The 19,305-nt window shown below is 41.4% G+C and overlaps 1 protein-coding gene across 1 annotated transcript; it reads right to left on the bottom strand.

Annotated features, from left to right (window-relative positions):
• Nucleotides 1-12,503: 12,503 nt before the first annotated feature.
• Nucleotides 12,504-14,086, bottom strand: LOC132111219 (otoraplin-like). Its single transcript, XM_059518375.1, has 4 exons — nucleotides 13,683-14,086; nucleotides 13,223-13,362; nucleotides 13,034-13,144; nucleotides 12,504-12,951 (listed from the first exon to the last, which is right to left on the bottom strand). Exons 1-4 carry the CDS (start codon nucleotides 13,804-13,806, stop codon nucleotides 12,928-12,930), a joined length of 399 nt encoding a protein of 132 aa, XP_059374358.1. The 5' UTR covers nucleotides 13,807-14,086; the 3' UTR covers nucleotides 12,504-12,927.
• Between the last annotated feature and the right edge of the window lie 5,219 nt (nucleotides 14,087-19,305).

Below are 19,305 nucleotides of genomic sequence, written 5' to 3'. Positions count from 1 at the left end.
ATAGACTTTCAAACATCACAATGTCATGAATTAATATGTATTTGTGTACAAAATTACATATAAACATATTTTCCTATTATATTTTGCCTGGAAACGCTTCCAACACGCGTGCGAGTCGCGTGAAAAATAGGCTTCGGTTCTATTTCTAGCATGCACACGTTTTCCGAGCGGCTCGAGCCGGGCCTGAGACATGCGTCTCACGCAGGCAGTCTGCAAGCTCTAACCTATTAACATGGGAGCCGAATTAAAAACTGAAACGCCACGCAGCTGAGACGCTTGCGCCACGCATCCAGTGTGTCGCCGGCCTCAGTTAAAATGAGTGAGGATTGTGGGGAGTGACAGAGCGCGTGTTCCAATGAACAACAACTCCCATGAGCCTACGCTCTTTCCCGACATCAAAGTACGTCTTATGTTTTTATTTTGATTGAGTGACCCCTGGTGGCCAAAAATTCCATACTGCACGTTTAATCACTGGAAACGTTGTTCTTTTTTAACTTTAACTCTATTTTAACTATTTTTATTTTATTTTAATGACCATGCACCTAGTTACTCAAATGGCCAAAATAGGTTGCATCAATAAGTAACGATCAAAAATATTTTATCATAAAAATAATAGTAAGTTTCATGAAATAATTCAAATGGTTCAGTGAAAAGCAACAGCCATACACATTTTTACAAGTCTTTTTTCCATACATCTCTTTATTAAACTAAATAGCACCATTGTTATGATATCACTGACCTGGGTAGACTCAGTATGTGGCCAGTGTAATATACCAAAGATTTGAACTGAAAGAGAGCAGTGAAGGAGCACGTTGTTGCCCTGTGTGTTTACACTCTGCCAAGTGAAGATTTTATTTTATTTTCAAGATGTTGTAATACTCACAGCAAACTCTTTGAAAAGGTCCTCTTCTTTCTCTCCAAGATAGACAACAAGGCAGCGGATAGCTACTTCTCTCCATACTTCAGTTGTTTTGTGCTATTTAATAAAAAAGGAAAAAAGAATAAAGAGAAAGTGCCAACACTAAATAAATATACTTTAATCTGAACAGGTGAATGACAACAACTTGACATTTTAATCACAAATCTAAATTATTCTAGTGTGAACCCAATTGCATTGGGTTGCTACAACATAAATATTGGTTTAAACTACTCAACACAAATATTTATGTTTAAATTACATACATTATTAAGTTGATGTAATTATCAACATTATTCTGTCATGACAACTCATTAAAATAATGCTGGCAACTAAAAAGGTTTAATCAAAATAACAATTTAGAATTTTTTATTTACAACAATGTATTAAATTATGTAGTGGTAACAGATCCCTTGAATTATTTTTTAGCATGCAGATTCAGTTGGTAGCCACATAGTGCAATTAATTGCAACCAAAAATGGAGCATTGTGAAAGATTTTGTGCTTCGATTTGAGCTTCTAGTCACATAGCAGGCACAAGTGATGTCATTAGCAGTGTGAGATATCAGTCTCATTTGTCACAGTGGTTGTTTTGGCCTTTAGTTCATGTCACCGAGGAACCAACAAGGCCTGGTTGCAATGCAAATCTCTGGCAAAACCCACAAATCAATACTAAGGAGGCATGTGAAGCAGGAAAGGGCAAGTGTTTTGCAGTCCAGTCAGATTCCACAGGTCCTGCCACATGCTTTATTTTGGCAAACGCTAAACGACATGTGACTTTACGAATCGGAAGGAATTATTTCACTCACAAAGCTGCCTGTAATGACTTTACCTTGACGACCGTGCTGTTTTGCATTGGTAGAGGAGAGCGGTTGTCTTGGTCTTGTAAAGCACTGAAGCCTGCTATTCATTACCTGTTTCTGGCCCATTTCTCTCAATGAGCACAGTGCATTTATACCTTGATGCTTCCTCAAACACGGCCGTTACTATGTGACCAGTGCAGGATTTCATCAGGTGTAAGTAACATTGTTTTAGAAAATAACACCCATAATATGTCTAATAAAACATTTTTTTTCCATGTCTATATCTGTCTGTGCTATAAACACATCCTCATTTTGTCTCCTTGTTCCTGTCATAAAAAGCTTTAGTGGGCTTTCACAAAACCTAAAACGTTGTTGTTTACTTTTTCTAATGGCGATGGCTGGCTCATTTGAAGATTGCACTCATTTAATGATTTGAGTGATGATTGTTTTTTTTTCTGATTTCACTTATGCATTATTCATAACAGGCATACCATAAATGTGTTTAATGTATTTTGTGGCCTAAAAAGGCCTGTGAACGGCAGCAGAACGGTTGCCAGAAGTTAACTGTAAAAATATTATAGCAACATTTTACTGTTTCATGTACTGACTTCAAAATTACAGTAAATAAAGTATATATTTCATCAACTGACATATTGATAGAAAACAAACCTAGTGAAATACTAAAATCTTTTTTATACATTTATAATGCTGTACCTTTGTAATACACTGATAAACACCAAAAACGCAGGTGCTAATGAGAAAATCATCTACATATCATATATATACATGTGTTTTTGATGCATATTTTACCATTATACAATATATATATATATATATAGAAAGAGGGAGAGAGAGAGAGAGAGTATTGTAAGGGAATTTCCTGGTTTAAGCAGGTAGAAGTTGATTAGGGTTGTCAGCGATTACCTCCTGAGAGAAAAAGATCCTTCTCAAGCCTCAGCGATGAGGAAATCCCTGCCATCCGGAGACAAAAGATTGTATGATTGGCCTGCTGGGAGAAGGAGCTGTTCCTGCTGTCATAACCCACACTTATCATCATGCAAACAAGCCAGAGCCTGGGCATTCAAGCAGTCACTTTAATGTCTTTCTCCAAATGGCCATATTGATCAGCAGCTTCTGTGTTTGTTGCAGAGATCAATCATATCATCTTTACATACTCTTCACTGCAGCTAGTTTCTCCTCATCACTGTGGAGAGTCACACAGTTGTTGCATCCCGGTGTGGTAGAAACCTTGTGAGTAGTTGACCCTATCACACTGCTGTAATTGGCTAGCCTGTAGTCCCGGACTGTCTGGAGCTCATTCACTGGCTCGCTGATGCATACTGCACATGCTATGTTCATCTCATTTACAGGTTGCTTGCCTGTCTGGAAGATCAGCACATTTGCCAAAGTTCAAAAGTTTTCCAGGTTAGCAGTTGCTTGACGTGACTTCAGTTCTGAGAAATAATATGTAAGTTGAGTCTCAGCAAAGGCGAGACCCAGGGCCTAAAATTAACACTCGCCAAGCGTCAAATAAAAATGAATTCTAACAATTCCTAATAACGTGATACAGTTTAGTGTGATTGACAAATCACAAAAACTGCATCATAATTGTATGAATATGCAATCTGGTGTGCTGTGTTTGATCTGATGTACTCTAGATGTGTTTCCCCTGTTTGCTTTGCTTATTGTTAATGAACTAATGGTCATTTTTCTGAAGTCTCCAGCCATTGGCATGTGTGCCAACATGATAGGTTTAGGGGCTGCTGAGATCAGAGGACAGTCGAGTCCAAATCTCAAACCTCAAAACCAAGTCCTTTCTCAAGCACTGCAACACTGTGTGCAGTGGTTAAAGTGCGATTTGGCAGGTGGGGGAACCCTCTAATTTTGTGTAGGTGCAACAGGGAAAAATTTCTCGCCGTGGGACAATGTATTGAGTATCGAGGTTTAGAAATTATTTTTGGGACAAGAGTGTCACTGTGGCACCAAGTATCACAATACTTATTTACTTGACATTTTAATGGATTTATTTTGTTTTGTTTTGACAGACTGCTTTATTCTGTGTAATTACTATTCATGGAAATTTTTGTCTCTTTTAATAGTGACAAGCTGGAGTGCTAGCCAACTACCTTGCAGTTAACATTATGTTTGTCAGAAGGTTATGATAGTTTTGCAGTTTATTTTAATATCGTTTTCAATTTTGTTTTAAATTTCAGTTTAGTTAGTTTTATCAATGGTTTTGTTAGTTTTTTATTTTTTTTTTATTTTGCAAACACATTTCTATATAGTTTTTATTTCATTTTATTTAGTTTTAGTTTCCGTTTTAGTAATTATATTATATTATTTTATTAGTAATTATAGTTTAGCAGAGCAAACGGAACACTTCCAGTGAAGACCGAAGCAAGACATTAGATTTCATCAAGTTTAATTTTTTGCACAGATTAGTTAACTCTTGTGCAGACATCTTAATAATAAAAATAAAATAATGATTTGAGATTGAACAAAAAAAATGCAACTTAAAAGTATACAAGTAAAAACTATGAAAAATTCAGACAAACTAATTCATTGTCACACACCTGGACTCATTTTGTGTGTTTTTGCCCCTGTGACCCAGTTTCTGTCTCTATGTGGTTTGATTAGTTCCCAGGTGTGTCTAGTCTTTTCCGCATGTGTTCCATGTCCCTGTTAATTTAGTCATGCCATCCACCTGTGTTCCCCCATTATCCCTTGTATATAAGCCTTGTCCTTTCAGTTCTGTTTTGTCGGGTCTACTCGTTACTAGTCACTCGTCTACTTGTTACTTGTCTACTTGTCCACTTGTTACCTGTTACTTGCCACTTGCCACCTGTTATTTACTACTTACATTGCCTATGTTTGAATTAATAAATCCTTGTTTCGTTTATCCCTCGGCTCCGTGTTCCTTCCAGCAGCGTAAGCCGTGACAGAAGACCCGACCTAAAAAGTTAACAACTGCGTGTTTTCCCTCCGTTTTGTTTTCCGTTTTTTCACAGTCTTTTTCTTTCCGTAGTGTGTCATGGATCCCCTCTATCGCCCCGAATACCTCCTCCTCCTGCTGGAGCAGGAGGGACTGTCTCTCAAGGACCATACCAGACGGTTTCTCTTGATAGCTAATGCCACCAGCTACCCGGACCACGCGCTCTGCACCTTTTATCACGCCAGCCTGAAATCCAGGTGCAGAGCGTTGTCGCCCGAAGATGGTCCTCGGAAGGATTTCGCCGCCTTCATAGAGTGGAATCTGGTGAGAAATGGGTCACCTCTCACGGTCGGCCCAATGGAGGATCTCGCCAGGTCCACTCTGGACCCAGAGCCCAGCCTACAATCTCCCCATGGTAGGAGGCATAAGCCCGAGCCCACCGATGACGGAGAGCCAGAGAGCAACCCGTCAGACCAGGTGCGAGAGCCGGCGACACTGCCCACCACGAGGGAGCAAAATGTGGAGCGCCAAATGGGTCAAAATGAGGGGGTTTCCAATTCACCTATGCCAGATCCTCCTGTAAGCCCAGGACGGGCTCCTGATCCTCTGTTAAGCCCAGGAAGGGCTCCTGATCTTCCGTTAAGCCCAGGACGGGCTCCTGATCCTCCTGTAAGCCCAGGACGGGCTCCTGATCCTCTGTTAAGCCCAGGAAGGGCTCCTGATTCCCCGTTAAGCCCAGGACGGGCTTCTGTTCCCCCGTTAAGCCCAGGACGGGCTCCTGATCCTCCTGTAAGCCCAGGACGGGCTCCTGATCCTCTGTTAAGCCCAGGAAGGGCTCCTGATTCCCCGTTAAGCCCAGGACGGGCTCCTGTTCCCCCGTTAAGCCCAGGACGGGCTCCTGATCCTCCTTTAAGCCCAGGACGGGCTCCTGATCCTCCGTTAAGCCCAGGACAGGCTCCTGATCCTCCGTTGAGCCCAGGACGGGCTCCTGATCTTCCGTTAAGCCCAGGAAGGGCTCCTGATCTTCCGTTAAGCCCAGGAAGGGCTCCTGATCTTCCGTTAAGCCCAGGACGGGCTCCTGATCCTCCTTTAAGCCCAGGACGGGCTCCTGATCCTCCGTTAAGCCCAGGAAGGGCTCCAGCCCCAGAGCTTACTCCAATGCCTGCTCCTCCAAAATTCCCACCCTCCCACCCACTCCTGCCTCCTCCTCCGCTGTCGTCTGGCTGCCCCTCTGCTCGCCCTCAGCCTACCATCATTGTGGTGCGAGCTCAGCGGGACCGCCATCCTCCAGCGACGCCTTGGTCGGCGTCTCCCTCACCTCCGCCTCCAGCCTCTGAGGCCTGGACTCCGCCTCGGCCCGTTGACCCGTCGGCTCCACCATGGCTCCTAGCTCCTTCCTCTCCGCCGTGGCCCGGCAGTCCGCAGGCTCTGCCTGGCTCCCTCGTCCCTCCGGCTCCGCCTGGGTCTGGCGTCGTCCATCCTATGCCTCGGGACTCCACTCCTCCGGCTTCGCCTCATCCCTCCGTCCCTCCGGCTCCGTCAGGCTCCTTCATCCCCTCGGCTACACCTCAGTCCTCGGTCACTCTGGCCTCTCCGCGGCCTTCCGGATCCACATCGCCGCGTCAGTCACCAGAGCCATCAGTTCCGCCTAGGACCTCCGGCTCCTCCCCGTCACCCTGGCTCTTCGGCTCTCCGTCTCCGCCTCGGGCTCCTCCTCCACTTGCTCCGTTGCCGTGGGTCGAGTCCCTGGAGTCGGTGACTATTCCTCCTCCATGGCTCCTTCCACCGTCGGCCCCACCTTGGGCCGTTATGGCTGTGGCCTGGGTCCTGCTGGGTACCTCCTGCTTCAGATCCTTCCTGTCTCCTCCCTGGCTCCTCCCTCCGTCATCTCCTCCCTGGCTCCTTCCTCTGTAGTCCCTGTCTGCTGGCCCCCTCCTGGGAGGCTGTCCTCCACCGGAACCTCCTCCCAAGTTCCCACCCACGCCTCCCTTTGTTGTTTCTACGGTGCGAGGACGCATCTACCGGGAGGGGGGAGTACTGTCACACACCTGGACTCATTTTGTGTGTTTTTGCCCCTGTGACCCAGTTTCTGTCTCTATGTGGTTTGATTAGTTCCCAGGTGTGTCTAGTCTTTTCCGCATGTGTTCCATGTCCCTGTTAATTTAGTCATGCCATCCACCTGTGTTCCCCCATTATCCCTTGTATATAAGCCTTGTCCTTTCAGTTCTGTTTTGTCGGGTCTACTCGTTACTAGTTACTTGTCACTTGTCTACTTGTCCACTTGTTACCTGTTACTTGCCACTTGCCACTTGCCACCTGTTATTTACTACTTACCTTGCCTATGTTTGAATTAATAAATCCTCGTTTCGTTTATCCCTCGGCTCCGTGTTCCTTCCAGCAGCGTAAGCCGTGACATTCATATTAAAGATGAAATCGTGTGTCTGTCTGCGTATGCGTGCGTGCGCGCTGTCCAGGTATGGGGAAATGTCTCTCCACATGGATGATAATACTATTAGCAATGTTTTGTAAAAAAAAATTCAGCCTGCCAACCTTCGTGAAAATATGACATCTCAAACATACAGAAGTAGTAGGCATCAATAAAGGAATTTTTTTTTTTTTTTTTTGTGCTTGACGGACTTGGTTTGCTGTTAAACCCACGTCTCGCACAAGAAACAAAAAATGCAGCGCTCAAGTTTAAATTTCAACTTCTGTCTCATAACCTGTTTTATTTTCCATTTCACTGCCACGGACGAAAAAACGTTTATTGATTTTTGCTAATTAATCATTTATTTCAGTAACTGTTGTTAGTTTCATTTTGTTTTTCATTTATTGTGATTTTTTTTATTATTATTCCAGTTTACGAAAAAAAAAATTGACCAATAGTTTAAGTCTTAGTTCCAGTTTTTGTTTACGAAAATATCCTTGGTGAATTCCTAGCTGATGAACAGAGCCATACCGCAATAATAGTCTAACTCGGAGCCTTGCTCGTTCTTTAACTTGTGTTTGTTGCCCTGTCTAAATTATGAAAATTTTATATTAGCCTACTTCACCTTAGACTTTTAACTCCACTGCAACATCCACTAGTTATGGCTAGAACAGCAACTGTAAACACCACGACTTGCGTTGAACCGGCGATGCCCTCAAATCAGACAAGAGAACCGTGACTTTTGCTTTTTAAGTATTTTCCCAGCCCTAAAAACAATCAAATACTCAAAGTGCAGAGTCTGGTAAATGGCATATTTACACCAAGCTGACTGTAATGGATTCAGATGCTTTCTGATGAGATTGAGATTGATTTTTTTTGTGAGCTCCTCAGTTGTGGACTGTGCTGGCTGGAGGAGCGCAGCTGCTGCCCTCATTTTCACACACACACACACACACACACGCACACACACACACATCGAGGTCTCGCCGTCACTCTGTTGCTCCGCTCTGCTCGTGGACACTCTGTATCCATGGAAACGCTCCAATGCTGATGCTCGCAAACTGATGATCAACTTTGGCTTGAAAGAGATGTAGCATGCTGGGATGGGATGTTGGCTATATCAACTCAGATGCATGGACGCACAGGGCTGTAGCACACAGAAAGTCAACAGGTATGACTGGCATTTTAGGAAAAAAAAGAGGTAGAGAAACTCTCGAAACAACAAAAAACAATGTGTTTGCACTATATACCAAACATACTAAACAAGTTAGCTCCCTCTAGAAGCTGAAGAGGCAAACAAGCATCCTGTGGTGCCATTTTACAAAAGGTCAAGTACATTTAAGTTTGAAACATTCTGTCAAATGAATAATGTTTTAAAAAAATTTGTAATCTCAAACTAATAGTACATTTTAACGGCAATTTTATTTTATAGTCACTTTAGACATTCTACTTACTATAAGTGACAATTGCGAAGTTACGTAGAGTAACTAGAATGTATGAAGTAGACTATTGGAATAAAGTGTAACCTTTTAAAGTGTCTTAATTTGACATTACAAGCTCACGGTGTATTAAGAGAACGTAATGCTGATATTTACACTAATATTACCTTTTATTTATCAGTTTTTTGCTATTTAATTTGATGGTGAGAGAGCTGACATTTAAACTAAAATATTGTATGTAGAGAGGATATACACTAATTTCTAGGTTTTCTTTTCAGATTTAGTTTTTTTAGATAGTTTCTAATGTAATGAAAATGAAATACAATTTATTTCTGCTGATGTGTGAAGAACCAAGCCATTTTTTTAATTGAATCAATAGAATTAGAATAAGAAAATACTTTAATCAAATGAATTCACTAACAACTAAATTAATATTTGCACTGCAGAGATAGCACAGAATCCACTGTGAATTGGTACAACTACAACTGCAAAAATATTGTCATTGTCAATCTAAAACCCCCAGTAGGCTAGGTGGCGGCAAATCACTTAATGAATGCATCATAGAGTCATTTATTCAACTGATTTGTTCAAAGCAGCTCATTAATTAAGTAATGAATCACCAATGTGTTGCATGGAAATGCACAGCAGTTCTGCTAAAGATATGTCTGTGACTATTTTATTGAAAAGAAAAGAAAATGTGTCTAAAATATAATTCACTTAATATTAACTTGATTGTTTTGTGTAATGCTAGGAGCTGAGCAAAGGCGAGACGAGGTGGACCAATGTGCAAGCTGAGTTTAATAAGAAATGAAGAGACTAATAAAACACAAGAAAACGGGAAACGATGAAAAAAATGGTCTTAAGACTGGTCTCAAGTACTAAAACACAAATTTTTATTAAAGAGACATAAAATTATACTTATTGAGAATTTAATTTAGTGAATAAGCATGTAATAAGTAAGTTTCTCCCACTGGTGTCACAAAACAACAGGTGTTTGAATCTCAAAATCTGCCAAGAGTTAGTGAACCACACTTCCATTAATCCTCTTTACAATGACACAGATTCAGGCAGATTTAGACAATGTTAATAATGATGTGTGCTGAGCAGACATAGATCTGACATCAGTGACATCCCAGCATGAATGACGCGGGAGGAAAATTGAAAATTCAGCGTTAATCAATGGAGGGGAGCTGTGCTGATCCAGTACGCTCCTGCAGTTGATCTACTAAATGAAGCAGGAAATGTCAGGCCATGTATAACCAGCCCTAAGGGCAGACCATACGCATCTGTGTGTGAACGCAACGGCTTCTGACTCATATCGTTAGTCACTTGACACCCATAAAATCAGCTACTGAAAAAGATACTGCTTTTAGAGACCACGTCACCACTTTAATCCTCACACACAGTTCCTGGCTGTTTTCAGTTACACAGAATGAAAATATAAAAAATTATGTTTATTTGCCAGGCAGGGAATCAGATGAAATGATTTATATGTATCATTGTTCTTAAATGAACATTATTATTGGTTTCATGTGGTTCTTTTTCATAATTTCCATCATGACATTTCTGTAAATATCAGTTTTATATGATATCTTGAAAAATCCTCATCTGCTTATCACAAATGTCTAAAAAATCCTGGAAAGATGCTGGAGCTCTGAACATTAGTGTCACCATAATGGATTCAGTGCCATGATAAGGCTTTGTGAGTTTTTAGATTCTATTAAACTGTTTTTATTCATCGCTGGAAATGATTTGCATAGCTTCAAGGGTGACATGTCCTTGATGACAGATTGGACATTACCATACCTCTCCATGCCATCTCTTTCAGCCTTCACACACAGCTCGGCTCCTCCATCGCTCATGCATATTCAGCACTTCAGATGAGTGTGATCTGTCGGTCTACAACACTCTCTGTCATCTGCCATCATATCTCACCCGCGAGGTACCTGCTTTAGGAATATATGGGTTGCTTTTTGTATATAATAACAGTAGTATGGAAGCCCATTTCTGCCACAGAATAGTAAATTAATATGTAATTGTGATTTTTTTTTTTCTATTTTTCTCTCAATTGCAAGACATAAACTCTTTCTCATAATAAAAAATAAGGTAACTGTAACTTTATATCTTGCAATTCTGACTGTTTTTCTGAATTACATGAAAAAAAGTCGGAACTTTGAGATAAAAATTGGTGATTGCCTTTTTATTTATTTTTTATTCCGTGGCAGAAACAGACTGCCATAGTACAGGGAAAGATACTTTAAAGCTAAAAAATTAGAAAAAAAAAAAAAAAAAACCTTCATAACCGTATGATGAAAGTGGAGATGATTTGTGGCTCTTCAGTCGAATATGGCTCTGTTAGACTGATTGTGTTTGGTTTGATGTCAGGTTAACATTACATTAAGATTCCCTTTGTAAAGTGTTTATTAAGGTGTTTATAAATGGCTAATAACTAATTTACAAAACCATTATACGTAATTGATAAGTAGTTCTAAACACATTAATAAAAATAGTGTGTTTAATGCAATACCTGCCAAATAGTGATCCATTTTCAACTTACATATTACAAATGCTTGATAAATGTATTGATAAATACTTTTTTCACCAGATACCTGATTTATTTCATGATGCAGCAAAAATAGACTTTTATAACGAGACTAAAGGTTGTTGTATTTGTAATTTTCTCATTTATATCTCATGTCATTTTTGTTACTATGTTGCTTACCAATAGCTACTTTGTATCTTACCCATAATACTCTGCAAAAGTTCATAATACCTATCCACAGCAATAGGTTTTGTTTATCAAGACGAAATTACCTTCACATAGGATAAATCATTTATTAATTAGTAATAAATGTTAATAACCTGTGAAAGTGCACCTTACAAAAGTCTATTGCACATAACCCCCATTTATTGATCATTATCACTGTAGCTGGCCTCTGAGCCTTTTTATAATATTCTGGAAGAGTTTGAGTCACTTTTGTTATTTTGCAGCATCTTTATCTCTGTTCCTCTTACTATGGACAAATTATGATCTACATACAAAACATGAAATAAGGTTATGGTTGCCTACAGAGCAGTAAGTAACTGAAAGGCTTGACACTGGAAAACAAAAGCTCCACTGAAGACGGCAAATTGAATTTGGTAATATCCATTAATGTCACTACAGCAAGAGAGAGAGAGAGAGAGAGAGAGAGAATGCTCTTCAAGGTAATTACCTTCAATTTTCTGCTATTAAACTCCATCAGAATGGACAGAGAGCATATCAGAGATGAATCTACACACATTCAGAGAGCGCTGGCCTCCACTGCATCCACAACCGCACAGGAACAACCTTTATTTACTCGTGTTTAATTGCACGCAGACTCCTATAAGTTAATAAAGTAGCGAATAATCTGAAACGCAAATACATGAGATCAACATTTAGAAAAAAAAGGATGAATTTGTTTGGTATGTGTCTTAGAGTTTTGTATGAAATATTCTGAAGCAGCAGGTTCAGTTTATAAAATGCGTCACATGAGTCTGAACAATTTTGAAGCTCTGTGTGCTTTACATAAGCAGTCTGCTAAAGAAGTCACTCTGATTGACTCAAGAGTTTCCACACATAATGTTTACTGTGGCAAGAGATAAAGCCAAAAAACACACCACAAGTATGGAAATACTTTCCTGTACTTTTCTATTCTAGGCAATGTCATTTAGTTACATAATTCACTTTAAATTTGCTCCAAATAATAAAATACTTAATGATTATTTAAAAACAGGTATAACTCCTTCGGTTTATCCTCAATAGCAATTGGAAAGGTTTAGAAATGCAACAGTCCCATATCTAGTTTCAGATGCAATTTGTTTTTTTTTTTTGGGAAATGCACAAAAAAAAAAAAAAACTTGATTATACAAAGCAACCATTGGTCTGGGGCAAACCTCCAAATGTGCCTCAAGATGGCTTTAAGTGATTTGAAACAAGACAAAACGGCATGAAAATGCATGAAAAAAAGCTAAAACAACTCAAATTTAAATTATTTCCCTCAACTAAATGTCTTGATTTAGGAGGTAGGCTAATTACAAAATGTTTGAGCACTTTTATAAAGAACATTATTTTTTCTTATGCCAAGCTCTAAATAATTTTATTATGTAGAAATTGTGAGAAAGAATTCATTTAAAATATCCTTAATTCTTATTACAGACTGGAAAAGTTCTGTAAAATAATTAGTTAAAATGAGTGTGATCTCTGAAGAACATTAATCTGTTATTTTAATTATTATTATTTTAGTGACTTATTTTACTTTACAGAAACTAGGAAGTAGACTAAAATAGGTTTTGAGAACAAAACTAGGCCTATTTGAATATTGTTGTGAACTACGGACAATGGCCTCAGAGTCTAAATAGTTAAGAGCCGCTAGTGTAAGTTACTGTCTTTTACGCACAGAAGAAGTCCATGTCCTACAGAGAGAAAGAAAACAAAATATGCATTATCAGACTAAAAGTAGGCTATAATATGAAGAGCAGTAGATTAAATACTCACAGTGGTTGGGATCTCAACTGTTTTCTTCTGAAAAACATGTGTCTCATTGACATAGTTACTGGGGAAATATCCAATCACACCCATCTGATCTACATAGCGCTCACCGTAGACCTGCAAAAGCAAAGCTGCTGCTGTTATTTCTGGGTTTGCAGATCAGCTGAGGGAAATGTCAAATGTAAAGACACGCACACTTCCAGACCAGAAGACTCCGGCTCCCTCTACAGGCTTGAGTTTAGAAAACACATAGATCATCTGGCCACGTCTCAGGTTGATGTATCTGCAGTCTGAAGCCACGTAGTCTTCAAGAGCTTTAGCCATTGAAATCACATCTGTTAGGCAGAAACAAGACTTCTTAAACAAAGAACAGGAACAGATAATAGGGGTACCAAAATAAAACAATAAGTGAATGTGAATATCCCCACCACTATTGCCCAAGAAAAAGATGCAGTTTGTTGTAAACAAGTTGACCAATGTGTGATGTAAGAGGTTACTAACACTACAAAATGTAAGCTCTAAAAATCTATGAAACATAAATAGCTTTAGACAATAGTAATCATAATTAATAACTAACTTAATATTGTTTCCGAGTCCGAGTGAAAACATAGTTTTGCCAAATTAGTTGTGTACTGTGATGAATAGTGTAACTCACATGAACAGTCCTTGTCTGCACAGATCTTAAAGTTTGCCAGTTTCTCCATGAAAGCAGCGTGTGTCATGTGACCCACAAACCCCACACAGATCAACAGGAAGATCAGGCCGAGTGATTTGTCCATCTTCAAATAATCGTGGGGGAGGAATTACTTCTCACTGCCACATTCCCTGATTAGAGTCCAGCTGCACATTCCAGCTTCACTCCAGGGAAAAACAGCCGCTTCCGGACTCAGACTCACTCTCCAGACAAACACAGACTCGCATTTCTGCTACATCATGAACTGCAGACTAATAACATGGCACAACACTCATTAACAAACATTACATTACATGCTTCATGCATAACAATAATGAACATGTACAAAGACAAATGAAGGCAATACAGTTCATAACACTTGTGTGTACATTCACAACACAGTACACATTTTCATGTCTGCGATTTAAACCAAAAATAAAGTTCCCTACAAAAATGAACAATAGCAACATATATCCTTGTAATTTCTATCAGTGCAAATGATCACTGAAGCCTGTAGAAATAATAGTTCCCTTTCGATACTACACTCGTACTGCGTCTTGCTAGACGCATATGGAAAAAGCCTTTTTTTCTCCTGAACTGAAGCCTTTTTCAATCTCACTGTAAAACTGCATGGCCATTGGTTCATGCAGTTACCAATGGCTAGGCAGCAGAGCTGCATGAGCCTATTGCGACGAAGCCCACCAAGCCTGCCAAAGCCCGCCAGAATGGGTAGGGCATCTGGCAATATAAGCAGGCATTCGCCACAGGATTCTCAGATTTCTTCTCCTCCAGCGACGATGCTATATCTCTATGTTGATACGAAGCCACTCGCCATTTACACGCCTTCTCAGCTGGAATCGGGACCTCTCAGCATGCCATCTCGCTCTGCCAAATGCTACCCTCTTCCTAAATGCCAGGGACCCCGACCCAAGATTGTGTTGGACCTGGTGCCTCAGGCGTCATCCTGATCTGCGAGACAGGAAGAGGATGGGGCCAGATCATGCTACCGCCGGATCACCCCCCAAGCAGCCTCTCTTAGACATTTTCAAAAAGAGAGTAAACTTCCTCTTCCATTATTCTCAAGTGTTCTGCCCCCGCACAAAAAGTTCCTACAGCCCAGAGCGAGTCAGGCTTTTACAGCAGTTACTTCCTTGTCCCCCAAAAAAGATGGTGGCATCCGCCCCATCCTCGATCTCAGACACCGGAATCACGCCCTCATGAAAAGGTCATTCAGGATGACTACAATGAAACAGATCCTTGTGCAAATTCGCTCACGAGACTGGTTCTTTTCTCTGGACCTGAAGGAAGCATACTTTCACATTCAGATATCCCCCTTGTCACAGGCGATTATTGAGATTCACGTTCGAGGGAGTGGCTTATCAATATACTGTCCTCCCCTTTGGGCCTTCCCTGGCACGGCTCTCTCCCCTCAGAGACAGATGGGAATCCGCATTATCAACTACCTTGACAACTGGCTCATTCTGGCCAAGTCAGAGGCAGAATTAATATCACACAGGAACATCCTCCTCAGACACCTGGAGTGCCTGGGACCCCACCTGGGAGCACGTTGTTCCCCAGCCAATGAATATCGATCCTAGGAACAGTTTTTGACTCAGACCAAATGAGAGCAATAGTCGCGCCGGAACGGGCTCTGGCCATACGGAGTCTGGCGACCTCCTTCAAGATTGGTACCTCTCGCCCTCTCAAAGTGTTTCAGATGATGCTGGGCCTCATGGTAGTGGAATCACCAGTGAAATAGTTGGGTCTGCTTCGTATGCGCCCCCTTCAGTGCTGGTTGAAACCACGGGTTCCATCACATCAGTGTTAATTTTGGCAGGCATTTTTGATTTAGTCTTAGTCTTGAAATGAAAATGCTTAATAGTCTTAGTCACATTTTAGTCATTTGAGTCTTTCATAGTTTTAGTCAATGAAAAGTCATTGCATTTTTGTAACTTTTAGTCATTACTTTTAGTCAATATTTTTAGCCAATCTGTAGTTACCAAAATTTATTTTGGTAGCTATTTTATAAGTAGTTATAAAATAGTTATAAAACTCCTTCAAATTAAAATAATCATTAATTCTTCTCTCTTTAGACCAAATCAATTAAGCTTATGAGTAATTTGAATCAAGAACGGGATTTGGAAAAACTAAATTATGACAATTTTCATTTTTGGGTGAACTATCCCTTTAACAGAAATGAAAAAGGAGCAACTAAAAATATTATATATATTGTGACGCGTGTCCCGAGCTCTCATCAGCGTCACCCTGGAAACAGAGCAGGCACACCTGCACCTGCTCATTACGGGCTGAGCGTTCACACCTGCAGCCCATCAGGGACGGGCTTTATAAGCAGCGTCGACGAACACAGAGGTGAGAGATGTCTCCAAAAGACTCGGCTAACAATTCTCTGTGTTTCAGCATGTGACCGCCAGCCCACAAAGGACACTGACTTCACAGACCCACACAGCACTGCGCACCAAAGGAGAAGAGAAGGCCGAGCACCGGAAACCCCTCACGTTGGCTATTTCCCCCTTCACCATCACAATAAAATCCACCCTTCGGGGAACTTACCTTGATCCTCGTGTTGTGTGCTTCTTCACCCCGTCACAATATAGATTGTTACGACCCGTGAGGTCTGTGTGCTTGATGTTGTTTTCCCTGGGCAGCTTGCGTCAGACTGTGTGAACTTCTGTGTGAATTACTGTGTGGTTTATAGCGCGATCTGCTGGATGCTGATCTTAGTTTCTCCCCATAACGTCTGTCAAGTGACTCTGTGGAGGCAGCTGTCGGACTGGGGTTTCCGATCATCTGGAAGTCAGCGTGGTGAGCAGCGGGCAATCTCTGCGTGCGCTTCAGTAATGCGGTGGGAGCCGTGAAGACTGTATATTGTGTTGTATGTTTTTGAGTTTAGTTTTTGTAGTTTACTTTACGTGGGGCTGAAGTAAATGCATGAAATACTGACACATTTTCAGTTTTCACCCACCTGTTCACGTGGGATTAACACTTAATCCATAACCGACTGTATTTCCATGAGATACTCTACACGATAAGCATTTGGACTGCTGTGTGTGTATTTGAGCGAAGAAAACTGATTGTGTGCTGTATATTCGAACTGAGGAAGTGGAGCGTGCGCGCGAGAGAGAGAGAGAGAGAGAGAGAGAGAGAAAACACTTCTATCAGCACAAATCCACCTATCCCGCCTTCACTAATGCTAGTTCATGTTTTATTGGCCTATCCATCCACTGCGGCTGCTATACTGACTAGATATGCAAAGATCGGAATCCAATGACAGGGACGCACATTTTGAAAGACAATAGCCTATAGGATGCATTTTGAATGTCCAGTAGTCCTCAAAAACATTATAGTCCAGTCTTGTCTAGTTAACGAAAATGCGGTATAAATTTCGTCATCAGATATTATTTTTAGCTCATCAGCGTCTTGTCTTAGTCACATAAAAAATGTTCGTTGACGAAAATATTTTTTGTTGTCGTCTTTGTTAACGAAATTAACACTGCATCCCATTCATGGTGTCATGGACACCTGCACATCAGAGTGAGTCAGGCCTGTGTAACAGCCCTGGTTACCTGGAAGAACTCCCACTGGATGGAACAGTGCGTGGCCATGGGGATGGTTTGCAGAAGAACTGTTGTCACAACAGTTGAGGGGGGGGTGAGGGGCCCTGTGCAAGGGCATACCAACTTTTGGCCACTGGTCGAAAGTAGAAAAAGGCTTTCTGCCTGGAAATGCTAGCAGTATGTTGAGCCTATCAATTATTCCTGCCAGTCCTAAAATGACAACATTGTGCTAATCCGACCGGACAAAATGTCTATGGTGTTCTACATAAATCGCCAGGGAGGCCTCTCCTCGCAGTGTCTCTTCACCCTGGTAGAGAGCTTCCTGGAATGGTCTCAACTCAACCTACACTCACTGAAATTAGCGCATATACTCGGCAAATTAAACAAAAGAGCGGACATTTTATCAAGGAGCAATGTCCCCTCAGGGGACTGGACACTCCGCAGATGTTCAGAGGATCTGGGAGATCTTCGGTGAGGCCGAGCTGGACCTTTTTGCCTAAGAAGAAAGCTCTCACACAATTTATTTCTCACAGACCAGGGACGCATTGGCCCACGATTGGCCCAACCTCTTCCTCTATGCTTTTCCTCCAATCACCCCGATCCCACAGGTAATCAGGCAAGAAATGGAACAAAAACACAAGGCTCTCCTGGTGACATACACACTCTAAAATGGATAAGAGCCATAAAATGGACTTAAGAACATGTAAACCAATTAAAACTTTATAATACATAAAATCACTGTAATAAATAGAGCAGTTAAAACATGTCCCTTGTGTGACAGTGTCACATAGTCTCCCCACTTTGCCTACGGCACCCCGGGAAAGAAACTGGACCTTTAAGAGTTCTGTCACCCATTGTCCATAAAATGTATACCCTCTTTCCAGTGTGGCTTAAAATGTCTTTGAAATAAATTATCTAAAACCAGGCAGTCCCAGGAGGGCCCTAGTTTGCTGGAAGGAGCTGGGGACCTGTTGCAGAGAGGTGATAGTCGGTACCAGCCTGGGTAACCCCTGGGTAGGTGGTGCGGTTCCTCCCTGGTACTTTCTATACCCAGCATGGCTGGCCCGCTGCTCCCTCCGTCGATTCCTCCTTTCTGACTTGACATTTGGTGATGAAGCTGGTTGAAGTGATGAATCCTTGCTTTGGTCAGTGATGCTTCATGTTCCACATCCCCCCACATGCTGCCAAATATCCTTGCGGACTGTAGGCCACCAGGCGACCTCCAGGATGCGGAGGAGCGTTTTCAGCCATCCGTGATGTCCCTCCGTTGTCCTTCTGTGGAGTCTCAGTAACGTTCGTGGGATCAAGGACTTTGGAATGATGAGCTGCATTCCGTGCTGGACGTCCTCGCTCTCGATCTACCGATAGAGTAATACCTGGTGGATAATCATGCTGGTCCGGTTTGTCTGGTGTGTGGAAGGGGAGAAGGGAAGTGTGATGGAATCCTGTTGTGCGCTGATGACTTCATCACTGGAGAAGGGAAGAATGGAAAAGATGGTGGTGACATCAGGCCCTGCTGATGTCACAGTGAAGGTGCTTCCGTCCTTCTCTCTGCCGTCAATCAGTGAAGTTGTTGAGATGTTGGAACAGTAAAGTGGAGGTGAAGCAGAGCTCAGGATGGCAGGAGCAGTGTTGGTGGTTTCAGTGTGAGGGGAAACAGACAGTTCTGGAAGTTTCAATTCAATTCAAGTTAATTTGTATAGCGCTTTTTACAATACAAATCGTTACAAAGCAACTTTACAGAAAATTATGTTTCTACAATATTTAGTAATAGCTTATAAGTGGTGACTGTCAGTTTGTGCACGTATTACAGGATTTGTAGAAAAATTTATACAAGTCGTAGTCAGCCAGATGATGAACATTATTAATATTATTAATAATTAATAATTATTATATGATGCAGTCACACTTGTAGCAATATTTGTTAGTTCTGTTGTTGATTCAGGGTTAGCATCATCTGGGGTCCTCTGAGGGTCAACATCATCTCTTCTCAGGTGTTCTTGATCCAGACTGGAGCTTGTGTAAATCCT

Source organism: Carassius carassius, chromosome 30, assembly GCF_963082965.1.
Source record: "Carassius carassius chromosome 30, fCarCar2.1, whole genome shotgun sequence".
NCBI classification, from domain to species: domain Eukaryota; kingdom Metazoa; phylum Chordata; class Actinopteri; order Cypriniformes; family Cyprinidae; genus Carassius; species Carassius carassius.
The sequence above is the reverse complement of the archived record's forward strand: the minus strand, read 5'-3'. Positions and strand labels throughout refer to the sequence as shown.